Source organism: Neopelma chrysocephalum, unplaced genomic scaffold, assembly GCF_003984885.1.
Source record: "Neopelma chrysocephalum unplaced genomic scaffold, ASM398488v2 Primary Assembly neopelma1_23, whole genome shotgun sequence".
NCBI classification, from domain to species: Eukaryota; Metazoa; Chordata; class Aves; order Passeriformes; family Pipridae; genus Neopelma; species Neopelma chrysocephalum.
In genome coordinates, this window is record NW_020897691.1 from 23,113,339 (window position 1) to 23,126,256 (window position 12,918).

At 39.5% G+C, this 12,918-nt stretch overlaps 1 protein-coding gene across 4 annotated transcripts in view; it reads right to left on the bottom strand.

Moving 5' to 3' along the window:
- The window catches only part of LOC113970935 (vacuolar protein 8-like), a 34,042-nt gene that overhangs the window by 7,896 nt on the left and 13,228 nt on the right, over positions 1-12,918 (bottom strand). For all 4 annotated transcript variants that reach the window (XM_027690392.1, XM_027690398.1, XM_027690376.1 and 1 more), the window contains 5 exons: positions 8,226-8,348; positions 7,123-7,205; positions 5,742-5,867; positions 4,893-4,938; positions 3,600-3,733 (listed from right to left, as the gene is read on the bottom strand). In XM_027690392.1, the coding sequence (XP_027546193.1) occupies positions 3,600-3,733; positions 4,893-4,938; positions 5,742-5,867; positions 7,123-7,205; positions 8,226-8,348 (512 nt within the window). The remainder of the gene's footprint in view (positions 1-3,599; positions 3,734-4,892; positions 4,939-5,741; positions 5,868-7,122; positions 7,206-8,225; positions 8,349-12,918) is intronic.

Here is a 12,918-nt window from a genome sequence, read left to right on the forward strand (position 1 = left end):
CTGCCCAGGTAGTTGCCTCAATAACAGTATGGATTAAGAGGGCACTGCTGTTTGTAACCTGACCTCAGCCAGCTTTGGATGAGGTCTATTGTTAAAAGCAAAAGATTTCCTCTTGGGAGTGTTTTTTTCTTTCAGTCTCCTTTCCCTTAGGAATTTGAGTTCTTCATGCAGTTCTTCTATTTGTTTGCAATGAATTATATCATTTGCACTACTTAGAAACTGAGGCACGTTAGCAGGGGAGTTCAATATAAAACAAATCATTGGTCCTGTATGTAGTTGCAAAAAATTGCATAATTCTGAAACCTATGAAGTGTCAGGATCGCTAAAGTAGCGTTGAAAGGTAGATGTCTTTAAACGTTAGTTTAACTTGCATCTTTCTTTTACTTAGGTTAAATTGCAAAAGTGTATCTTATTTTCTTTTAATATCAGCTGACATCTTCATTTAACATTCATTTGAAGCACTGTCACAACTAGCTATCCTAAAATAAAACATGAAAATAAATGGAAAGGGCAGTGCTATGTCTAAATTCAGGGCATTTAAGGAATCCTATATGCCGACATGACTAAATTTTCTCTAATCTTATTTTTCCTTCTCTTCAAAGGCAGAAATAATATAAATTTAGATAATCCAGTTAAATTACCATTGATGACTGTTTTCTATGCTTTTGGACCCAGTGTCCTCTTTTATATGTAATCTCATCAACTAAGATACTTGTATTTGATTTGCTACAGCCTGAGAGGAGGAAATTTTCTATGGACTATAAATAAACTTTCTAATATAAAATGGCTTCCCTGCCAGATTCTTTTGTTTATTTAGGACCTACATTAGCAAGTGACAGTACTTTGAATTTAATTTTGCTGAACCTCTTTCTTTGGTTGGAATATGGTTGGGATCCAGATTTTGTTTTCTGGCTCAATCCTGCACAGTGCAAGAGAATCATGAGAAAACTGTGAGTAAAAATAGATTGAGTGGTTCAGATGGATATTGATGTAATTTCCCCCAATTTTAGAATATATTTTTAAAAAGGTAAGGAAAAGCATTCTAGCAGCAAGTGTGCTTACAATTGCAATGCTGCACTTGTACTCCTTACACAGAGATTTCTTGACAAGATAAATATTGCCCCTGATAACCAGTTAGCAAGAAGGGAAGGCAAAGTTATTTTGTATCTGGAATGGAGAGTCAGTGGCACCATCTGCAGTAGACAGACCTCTGCCAGCCTGACTTCCAGGTCTTTGCTTAAATTTGAATCAAAAGGCTGTTTTCTCACAAAGGTTGATTCTTTAGTGTTTCAGGGTTGGGCCATCCTTGGGAGAACTGAATAAAATTCCCCCTGAAAGAGGGAAGTTTTCCAGCTCTTGCTGGGAATCTCTGTCAACAGCCTGGTCAGGGGATTGGAAAAAAGGGGCTGAAGCAGGGAGAGGAGCTCCTGTGAAACATTCCTGAGTGTTTGCTTCATGGTAATGAAAGGGCAGATGGATTCTGCCCCATTGTATCCTGGGTAGTATTTGTAATAATTCAAGCATCACTTGACTTGGTTGTAAAGGTTAGCTTTGTTCAGTGGTTTGTTTTCTAACAGTTGTTCCCATGGAGAAGTCTCTCTTTCACTCGCAGTGAATTCAGCCTGAGTTAGAGAAAGAAACATTGAAAAGATTTGAAAAACAGGCCAGAAAAGGCATGGAGGTGGGGAGCCAGGATATGAGTAAGGATAGGTCAACCTCTTCTCAGAGTGCCCTGGGCTCACTTGCACAAAGCAGCAACATTCAGTAGTCAGGGACAGTCGTGTTTGCTTGCTAAAACAAATTTTGAGATGTAGGTATTTCTCACTGGAGAATAAAGCCTCAAGAGTGATGCTTTGCTTTCCAGTCTCCTGCTGCTGATCCTTTTTCCCCCATGAAGGATGGTCTGTTTCACTGCTGGTGTAACAAAGCTGGCTCTTTGTAGCTGGGGGTTTGAAGCACCAGTAAAGACAACTTTGAGGATCAGGGAGAAAAGGATTTGCAGGTACTCTTTGCTGGGAGAACAAAAAGTGTAAATGGTGTTTGGGGACAAGAAAAGCAAAAGTGAGGGAAGTGGTCACAGCACTAAGCCTGCCAGAGTTCAAGAAGCATTTGGGTGATACTCTCATGGTGTGACTCTTGCAGATGATCCTTTGCAGGGCTGAGAGTTGGACTCGATGATCCTTTTGGGTCCCTTCCAACTCAACATATTCTGTGATTCTGTGAGGACAATGTTCCAGCATAATGCCTCGTACTGAGTAATGTTTTTACTGTGCAAATAGCCTCCAATTAATTTAATGTATTACAGTAGTAAGCTTGTTGAGGGCAAATTGTGTTTTGATTGTATGAGGCAGTTAGACAAGCAATGAGGATGTTTGGTGCTCATGCAGCCAGCACAAAACCTGTGAAGCCACTGTGCCTTTGAATAGCTCTAGTTGCTACTTCTCAGGCATTGAATTTACCCATCTTTTTAATCATGTCCCAGAGTTAGACAAGGTGCAATTTGGTTTGCACTGTGCTGTGTACAGGAAACTGAGCTGCATGGTACCAAGCTTCCAATTCCCAGAAAAAAAATTCCAATCAGGCTGAGTGTATTTCATCCACAAGAAGCACTTAAGGCCACCTGTGGTTACTCAGACTGTCATTACTGTTTAAAGCAGGAAAGATTCTCACATTTTTTTTTTGCTTTATGCACTCAACCTCTGACGATCTTAAAATGTTATTGTTAGCTTAAAACACCTATCAAAAACTTTTTACATCCATGTTCCTAAGGATGTCTTTAATTACTGTAAAGAGAAAGCAGATTTAAAAATAATAATAATTTGTCGGTATTTGCTGTAGTTTATTTCTAGTCAGACTTCTTCATGTATTTGCACTGTTAATGGTGGTGTTTACTCTGATCGTGGGCAAAAGAACCATTCTGTAACTAAGGACATGAGGATACACAGTCCTAGTGAAAGTCCTAATGAATTAGCTAAAGATAGAGAGGATTTCAAATTCTGTTAGTCCCTCTTGTTGTTTTGATCCTAATTCAAAAAGTGTACTTATGAATAAAACTGTCCATTTAGAGAGGTAATGCATATTTGCCCTTTATTTTGCACTGATGCACTTTAAATGAGTGCTCTAAATTAGTTTCTCTGCTTTTCAGTCTATGGGGACGTTCTGTAGCCAAGAAATAACTTCCTTGGTTGCCCCTGTGGTGGCAGTCTCTCACGGTGCTATGCATGTGTCCTCCCCCTTGTACACCCATATGGCGACCTATGGTCTGGGGACTGAGGGGACCATAGGGAGTTGCAGGGAGCACAAAGCAGTAGCCACATATCCAAGGAATCTGACACTCATCTCTCCCTCTACTCTCTCACTGGTCTCTTCTTTGGATCCCACTCACCACAACAGATGGCTCCTTGGGTAGTTAGTGACAGAGCAAATGCAGTAAACAAAGCCTTGTTATTTTTGGGTGGGAAAGAGAAGGGTTGGGAAGTCTCCCAGAGCCCATTGGTCATTCTCAAAATCCATTTCACATGCATTTTTGCCATAATAGAGTGTTACCCCAGGCCAGAACTACACTTTCCCTTCCGTTCTTGAGAAATGACCTCCCCTACCTGGTTGTGCGGGTGCTGGGACAGTATCCAGAGCAGAGCGATGGAGGCACGACGCACGTCCTTGCTGCCAGATGCCAGGAGAGAGCACAGCTTGGACAGGACATTCTCAGCAACCATCTCAGCCTGGATGTCCGCTAGTTTGGGAAAATGACTGAGTCAAGGAGGTTCAGAGCACTGCAAGGAGGCATTCAGGCTCTGACTCAAACAGTTGATTGTGCCTCAGTGATCAAATTAGAGGGCACCTCCCCATCTCCACAAGATGGGACAATGCTAGATGTTCGGTTATAAAAATAAACCCTCATTCATTCTGGCTCCTTTTGCTGAGGGATTAATATAAGCTTGATGGCAGAATGTAGGTTTGGACACCCTCAGTCTGTATCTGAACGTCAAAAAGAAGAATGAGGGGAATTTTCTGAGTCCATCATTGGCATAAGGCCGGGTAAGAAGGTGGCAGCTTCTGTTGTACAGACAGAAAGACCCCCCCCAAGCGCCATCTATCAAGCACAGTTATGGTTGCCAGGGGACAGATCAGCCATCCCACTGAATTGTTATAACTCACTTGTCCCTGCAACCTCAGCACGTGCTTTTGAGCACTAAAAGGCACTGGCAGAGCAGCCAGCAGATGGCGAGGCAGATCTAAATGGTCAAGCAGACCAGGGGGTTTCAACCACACCAAGGAGCAGCGCAGCATTCTTTCACTCTCAGCTCCATTATAATTGTGATTGCTTGAAAATTAAGCACCTCTACATTTTCTAGATGAACAACTCTACCCTGGACTGTGGGGCTTTAGCACTGAGCGTGCCAGTCCTCCACTTTCATCTCCTGAGTATGTCATAGAAACAAAACCTGGACATTTAATAGGATAGGTTTTTTTAAGCTGATGACAAATGCTTGGGAGAAAATTATCTTTAATGATAGACAGAATCATGCCTTGGGAGAAGACAGGTCCCCTCAAGCAGCAATTTCATGAGACATTCTCCTAATCGGGTTTAACGCTTTGGAAACATGGAAGGGAGAAAAACTTAGCAACTTACTAGGGCTCTGTGCATAAGAAGACCTCTTCTGCCTTTCTCACTTTGTCCAGATATTTCCCCTCACTACCTGGGAGCTCTGAGGCAGATTTAGTTAGGATATGCACTGCACCCCCCTCTTCCCTTAACATCCAGTTAAAATGTAGAAAAGAGGGTATTTCTTTGCTTTCAATATGAAAAGTTCCCAGCCCACTGCACTTACTCTGAAAGGCAGAGAAAGAAAGAAATAGTGTGGTTTGTTTATCTCCAAGAAATTGCTTACCACTGATAGCCAAATTTCTTAGGCAAACACATGCCTGGCTTGAAACCTGCTTGTGCCAAAGAGGAAAAAAAAAAAGGAATGAGAGAAGGAGAAAAAGAGCAGTTTCAGTAATGCATGTTCTTGCCTATTGTACACAAAATAAACAGGACAACTCTAACTTCAGAGAATATATTTTGACACATGATTTTTTTTCAAAGTTTTGATGAATTTTCTTCAACCTCTTAGTATCAGTCATCCTGTTGTTGATGAAGAAGAGCCAATGGGGTTCAGATGTTGGTTTTGGTTTAGAATGTCAGATAAGTTATAGGAAAATGAAGGGAAAGGAATTGTCCCATTTGCTTTGCCTTTTTTTCGCCTCCATTCTACACAGCATTTAAGGTTCCACCCTTTAAATCCTGTACTGTGGCTTATTGAAGTTCCTTTGATGTGATTCCCAGCAAAGCAAAATTTTCAGGATGTTATTCCTCGAAGCTATATAGTAGAAGTTCCAGATACCAAAAACTAAAAAAAGTAGCATGAAAGATGCTTGACACCTTCTGTCACAGACACAATGATCAAAGACAGAGCCTGGACAGGGCACTTCACACATGTAGTTTCAAGTTAATAGCATACAGGCTATCCTAGTATAAAGGAAGTGTCCAAGGCGGTGGAACAACTTTAATGATTTCCCTTTGCTTTCTCCATACATTGACCTTGTAGAACCTATGTACCTTCTAATACAGCTGTCTTTTCTTATGGGTACCTGTACAGTAGGTAAGCAGATTGGTGTGAGGCTGAAAACTGGAAGCCCAAGTTTATAGCTCTACTTCAATGCTAAGCCTTTACACAAAGGAAAAGCTACAGCTTTACCTTGTCCACAGAAGAGGATAGCAGAGAGATGAGTGTCCGTAGCAGGAATCTATCACCGGGTCTCAGCAAGGCTTTGTGGTGCTGAACATTGGCTGCCACATTGCTTAGGGCAGCACAGCTGTAATACTGCAAAGGACCAAGAAAGAAAAAGATTAGAGAGAGAGGAGGTCACAGTGGTGTCATGTTGAAGAGAATACAAATAAATTGGAGAAATGCTCATATTTAGACCTGAAGAAAATAAAAATGCTTTTTCATCTTAAGAGTGTTTATTGGGTAGACACAACATGCTGCAGCTACTGCAGCAGTCCTGCTGTGGCATGTTGTACAAACTCATTAGGACCCTGGCTATTTGGGAATGTCCTGTGCTGCTGCAACGACATGGCTGCTGGCATCTAGGTCATCTGCATTTACTATATTATATGTTTCCATTGATTTACTTAAGTTGGATGTAGCTAGTGCCCTAGCATGCCAAGAGATCCTTTCCAAAGGATTTAAATATTAACGCTGGGGAGGACTATACATATAGGAGTATGTATTACTGGAGAGGTATAATTAGAAGAAACAGGTTGAACTGCAGACAAGGAAATTTTAAGAAGAATCTCAGAGAAACCTGAAAATGCTGAGGCAGTTTGCAGAAAGCAATTCCAGAGGGTCCATCCCTTCAGACATTTAAAAAAAAAGCTGAATAGAGATAATAAAACTGATGGAGAAAACTATTCTGTGCTACTCAGAGGAGTGAATGAACAAACTAACGGATGGCAAGGCTTACAAATCTGATTCATAGTTTTTTCATCACCATACTTTTGAACCAAGACCAGTTCTCTGCTGAGTGTGCAGAATCACAAAGAGGTATCTTTGGTAGGCATAAAAGAAGAAGATTTCCAGATATTTACAATGATAAGAAAAAGATCTTCACCAGTTATGTGTTCTCAGAACACTTAGTAAAATTGCTTAGAGTGGAAGATCAAAGTTAAGATGCAAAAAACCCAAACCAAACCAAACCAACCAACCAACCAAACAAACAAAAAAAACAACCAAAAAAACCCCCCAAAAAAACAGAGGAAGAGACTATCTGCAACTTGTCTGATGATCTGAAAGACATAAGAAGGTAGGCGCACAACAATTCTGTTCATGCATTAATGTATGCTGGCAGATACACTTCTGCATCATAAACTTTCTCCTGAGGAGCTAGACAAGTTGAATATTTTGAATATGCATTATCTGACTGAGCTGAGTTTCACCAAAATGCTTTCAAATGTTTTCTGACTTCTTTAGAGAAACCTTCCCTCCTCTCCACCTTTTCACTTCTACAGACTGACGTCTGAGCTCTCCTTACAGTCACACTGTTACTGTTTTAAAATGTGACCTGTTTGAGCCATACCTGCACTTCTGAGTCAGGAGATTCCAGCAGCAAGGCAAGAACTGGTAGGGCTCCTTCACTGCATAGGACCTGTTGGATTTTCTCTGCCATTAAAAAGGAAAAAAAAAAGTACTGTAAATGTGTCTTTCCTCTCTCCTCCCTCTTATCTGGAGGCGCCATTCAAAAGGGATCCTTGGATTCTAGGAAGTGCTGATGTCCAAATATATGCCAGCCAGTGTGACTGGAGAGGATATAATTTAGAGCTTATGCAATATAGCAGTATGCAGATATTTTAGCAAAACAACTAGCAGGCTGTCTGATTAAGCTTTTGCTGGTTTTATGCTAAAAACTGTTCTGAGAACCTGAATCACTAGAGAAGCTGAAAAGCCTCAGATATTGTCTTCACCATGTTTTCTGTGCTCCAAAACCAAATTCTTTTAAAAATTCTAAATAACAGAATTGTATTAGCCAAGTGTATAAGTTGTTCCCAACTGTTTCCTTCCACAACGTAGAGTTAAGAGGTGTTACTCATGACTTTATCATCTAGCTCTGTGGAATAATGGTATCATATAGGTAGGTGAGATTTAATGCTGGTTCGTTTCAGAGTTAATGTATGGTTGTGTACATATAATTGCAGAGGACCAAATAACTGCTTTTGATAAAGCTGTTAGCAGATATCCCAGGAGCCTTTAATGCCTGACCCATAATAGTTATATTTTGCATATTCCAACATCAAGTTAGTTAGAACAAGTAAAAAGTTCATAGATCTTGATTTTGTTGGATAAGATTCTGAGAGCGCTTCAAAGTACTAACAAATGTGCTGCTAAATTTTATGCCAGGTTATGTCTTTAACAAATGTTTTTGTTTTTTTTCTATTTCTTTGATTATTTAAGTATTCATACACTAGCCCCTTGGAGTTGAAAATCAATCCTTTCTGTTTTGCTATTAAGCAAAAAAAGGCCTGTATCAGCTAAACTTAAATCATCAACCTATGGTATCAACATGAATGCCATATGCAGAGGAAATAACTTGATGCTCAGATATGCTTTAATCTAATTTTAACCGTTTTGGATTGTTTTTCTACCAGTGAGAAATTTTCTTTCAGCAATTTAGTCCGAAAGTACCTGATTGTGTGAGGTTGAGAATAGCACCAACTGCATTTTGTTGGACTCTGGGATCATAGGACTTGGCAAGAGACAGTAGGGGTGTAACTCCTCGAGCAGCACCAATTGCCTCTCGGTTGGACTCTGGAGAAAAGAATGAGACAAAGAAAGAAATACTTAGGGCCATCCTACTGTGAGCCAGGAGCGGGACAACTAGCAGGACTAGTTCTTCAGTGTTTGCTTCTCTGATTCTTTGGTATATATCAAAATTTCTCCACATGCTCAAAGGAAACTTAAAAATTCCAAGAGCTAAATAGGAAAGAAACCAACTCATGAGTTCTGGATTAGCTATAGATCACAGCTGGTTCAATGCTTTTGTTTTGTGACTAGGATAAATAAAAAAAAAGGACTGTAAGTACCCTTAAACAGGTTAACAAAGTGTCATACTTGCCTCATACCCTTGGTATGTCTGATCAAGCTATTCACAGTGTGACAACAAAAAACTACATAATTAACTGCAGGTAAGATTTAATTCATTTAGTAGGGTATATTCAGGGCCAATTTCTCTCTTTGAATGTCCCTATGTCACTCCTTTGACAGCTACAAACAATGCAGAGGTTTCTAAAGACAGAATTTGACTTAACCACTGGAATTTGAAAATATGCTTCTTCTCTGAAGTGGTGGTGATTCCTTGCATGGCAATGCATTAAGTTGTACAGTTGTATCCTGAAGTAGAAGGAGAATTCAAAAAAATCTGCAGAGTCTCTTGAGACTCTTGGATAAAAACTGGGGGAAAAACCCAAAACCTATAATACTTAATGCTGTAAAATTAACTATATACAATAAAATACTATATAACATATTTATTTACTATGTATATAAGCATACTACATATGATGAAGTTATACTATGTTATGAAACATAATTTAGAAGAAAGAATCTGCTTTTAGTTCTGAACTTCCTGAAGGTAGCCTCAGCTGTGCCATACAGAAGGGAATCCTTCTATTACGCTCTTCCTTACCCCTTTACCATGAGGCCATCAAAACATTGGCAACAAGTAACGTGCTGCCACACTAAGACAGCTATGGTCCTCTCCCCTTTACTATCTTATTTCTCTCCATATATTTTCTGTATTTGTATCTTATAAGCACATTAGTGGCTAATTTTGAAAAAGTAAGGTGTTGGCGGTGGTGTTCTTTGACGTTGATGAGATTTATATGGGAATTAGACCATTGATTAATTCTCTTCATACCACAGTATACTGCAGACTATTTTATAAAAGGAAAAAGCAAAGTCTACATCTTTCATTGTTTATATAAGCCAAACTGCCACTGAAGACCATAGGAGTTTTAGTAGAGTATTGCTTCATTTACATACTTTTATAGGCAGTTTAAACAATGGCCAGTCTCTGGAAGTTTGCTGAGAGAAACATGAAGCAGAACAGAACAAAAAAAAAGAAGGTATTCAGATAAGATCAAGTCTTCAGGTGCCAACTAACTTAGAGAGTTATGAGAACAAAGCTATTATTTTTATACCTGGAGCCTATCTAATAGGGAACTGGCACAAACAGATAATCCAGGATATTTATTCAAGTATAGTTCAGATAGAAGCAGTTTAATATACCAGGACAAGTAATTTTCTGTCTTCATATGAGTATTTTATACTGAAGGAAAAAAATTTTGAGTGAAATAATTGTTCTGGGAAGAGTAATGTATTTAAAAAGAGCTTTTCCACATAGGAGGCTATTATTCTGGTGAAATATTCTGGTCCATTTCATAGACAAGCCTTTCTCTAATCTAAGATGCCTACATACTCTTCTTTTGTTTCCCTCAGCAGAAGCAGAAATTCTTTTGTGTGGCTCCAACTGATGGACACCAGTCTGGTGTGATGTAAATTAATCAGCTGTGTGGAAAAGGTAAAAGGATTGAGAATTCAGGTATCACTGCTTCCTTTGCTCTTGCACACAATACACTCCATGAATGTTTGTAAATGTGGGAGAGAACCTCATATTTGAGCAAAGGGATTAGAACCATTTGGACTTGGGCAAATTCTTTCTTCTGTCTAGATAGATATTGTGGCTGAACACTGTTTTGTCAACTTATGACAGACTGGTTGGAAAGACCTATCTCACCAAGATGTGTAATTGTACTATCAACTCTGTCAGAGATGCGGCAGGCTAGATCTAGATGTTTCTCTCTTGGACCACCTGTTTATCGTAAATAATGCAATCCCTCCACTGATGCCCCTTGGAAGGCTTTTTGAAGGAAACCACGTGTTCAGGTGCTACTCTAAAGTAGGGAAATCAACAGCATCTACTCAAGCTGTGTTTGAATAGCTCACCTCAAAACTGCATTTATAAATTCTTTCTTTCCACTCTCTGACATTTGTGTGCTTGAAAATTTTTCTATCAGAACAACTTTGAATGTGCTCTACACTCAGTGCATCCTCGTTTTAGCTTAATGCACATGTTCAGGCCTCCCTAAACCCTGAAGCTGTGAACATTTAGTTCTGTTCTGGTATACTTTGAGAAGAGTTCTTATCCCAGAACTGATTACTTTCACTCAGTGATTGAAAAGCTGCAGATAATTACAAAATGCATGTGTCCTTTTGCTGCATGGACAAATACTGGTGTTGGAACTAGCTAACCTTCAAACCATTTTCATCTGAATGGGTTGGTTTGCACTTCTTATTTTTGGCTACCTATTGCAGCAGGTAAGTACCAGACAATCCAGCTTACGTATAATTTGCAGTCACATTGCTAAACAGCTTCACTGTGTACATAGTCTTGCATGCTTGTTGTAGCAGAATTAAGACCATTCTGATATGCAGAATTTTAGTCACCTTCAAGCTATCTAAGGATCTTCCTAATTTGATTGTGCTTCCATATGTATCTTTTTTGCATGAATGGCTTACTTGAAAGATATGACTGAACAGGATACTTTTATCAAGCAGACACTTCAAAGTATCATAGTCTGTGAGTTAAAATTAAAATAAACCCTAGAGAATTGCCTCTTGCTTTAATCTCATTGCTGTGGTAGCTAAATATCGTCTGAAAAACAAATAGATAGACCAAGTCCCTCTAAATCCTGATTTAACTGTGACAGAGATACTCAACACGTATCAAAAGCCAGGCAGCAACCCAGCCTATGCACTTGCAGGACTGCCTACCTTTTCTGTCTAGTTTGAAAGCTTCTTGAGAGCTTAATTTGAATTACTTGTGCTCAGAAGGACACTGGAACTTAAGGGAGTGTGCAAAGGCATTATGTGACCACCTTCAACAGGGAATGAAGGTGGACTGGTTCTGGATTAGCTGAGGGTTCCCTATATTCCAGGAAAAAGGTATCTAGAAGGGAGAGAGTGCCTTCAGGACTAAGTAACATCCTTAGGTCCCCAGACAAGTCACTTTCTCTGTGGGCTACTTAAAACAGGTGAAGGGATATCTCTCTGTAAATTTTCAGGGGCATAACTTCACTGACCATACACAAAAAAAGTCCTTCTAGTGCCAGGTACCTAAAATTTTAGTGATGCCATGCCTAATTGAGACACTTAAATGAGGCAACTTGCATTCCACACAAAGTAATGTTGTATGCAGAATTCTTAACCTGACTGTAATAATATACAATGCCTAAAAATAAGTTCCTAAGGGAAAAGTGTTTAAAAACCTGAAAATACACACACAAAAAAAGGTGGGATAAAATGCAGATCAGCACTTTCATGTAGTTGCATCCTGCTTATCCACTCCCCTTTTGCAACCTAAATACTTGAATGAGAAATGAACACTGTCATCATGCTTCTCTCAGCCTTCTGGGACAACCTCCCATTCTGTAGAGGGAAGCTGGTGGAATAAATACTACAGGGAGGGAAATAAATGTTATTCATGGCTTTTATACAAACTTGTACACAAATTGTACAGTAGAATAGCACAGTTTGCACAAGGTAGAAGTAGTCAGACTAACTTGATAACCTTTCTTTTGGTAACTGTGGTTGTACTGTCTGGATACCAGCAAAATATTTATATCATGATATGAAATATGCATAGTCAAGCAAAAGAAGTTGATGACAAATGCAAGTAGTACACGATGGATAACAAACTGACTGAAACTAAGCTGGCAACAAGTTTTGCTGAATGGGACTGACCACCTGGAGTAGGCTACAAATGGAATTCCACAAGGACTGGTCTGTAGCTGGTTTTGAACCAGAAAGTTAATACAAAGGTGTGAGTTCAAAACTGTCAATGCAGTGGAGGACTGGAATATTTTATAAATAACAGACAAGTTAGAAAACTGGAGCAACAGAAACAGAATGAAACCTTATAGTACAAAATGCAGAGAAGTGCACTTGGAAACATTTGTGGTAGACCCTCAATTAATCGGTATCTGCTGGAAATTGCAGCAGAGGAGGAGAAAGACTAAGAGATTAGTCAGCTGCAGGATGACATCACCACCACAGCACAATCACCAAAAGAGCAGGTGTTAGTTATCATGAGATGTACCACAAAACATATTTCCCTAGGTGCCACAGCTGAAATACTGTACATTTCTGGTGACTTCGCTTTCAGAAGACATGACTTCAAAATGGAACTCCTGCAGCATTTATGTATATCTTGGGACTGTAACAAAAATGCCTGAGGTCTATGGTATCACAATACAGCAGATGTAAATGCTATGTTCATTCCTGGAACATATCCTTTACACCCAGAAGGACTATGAAGATG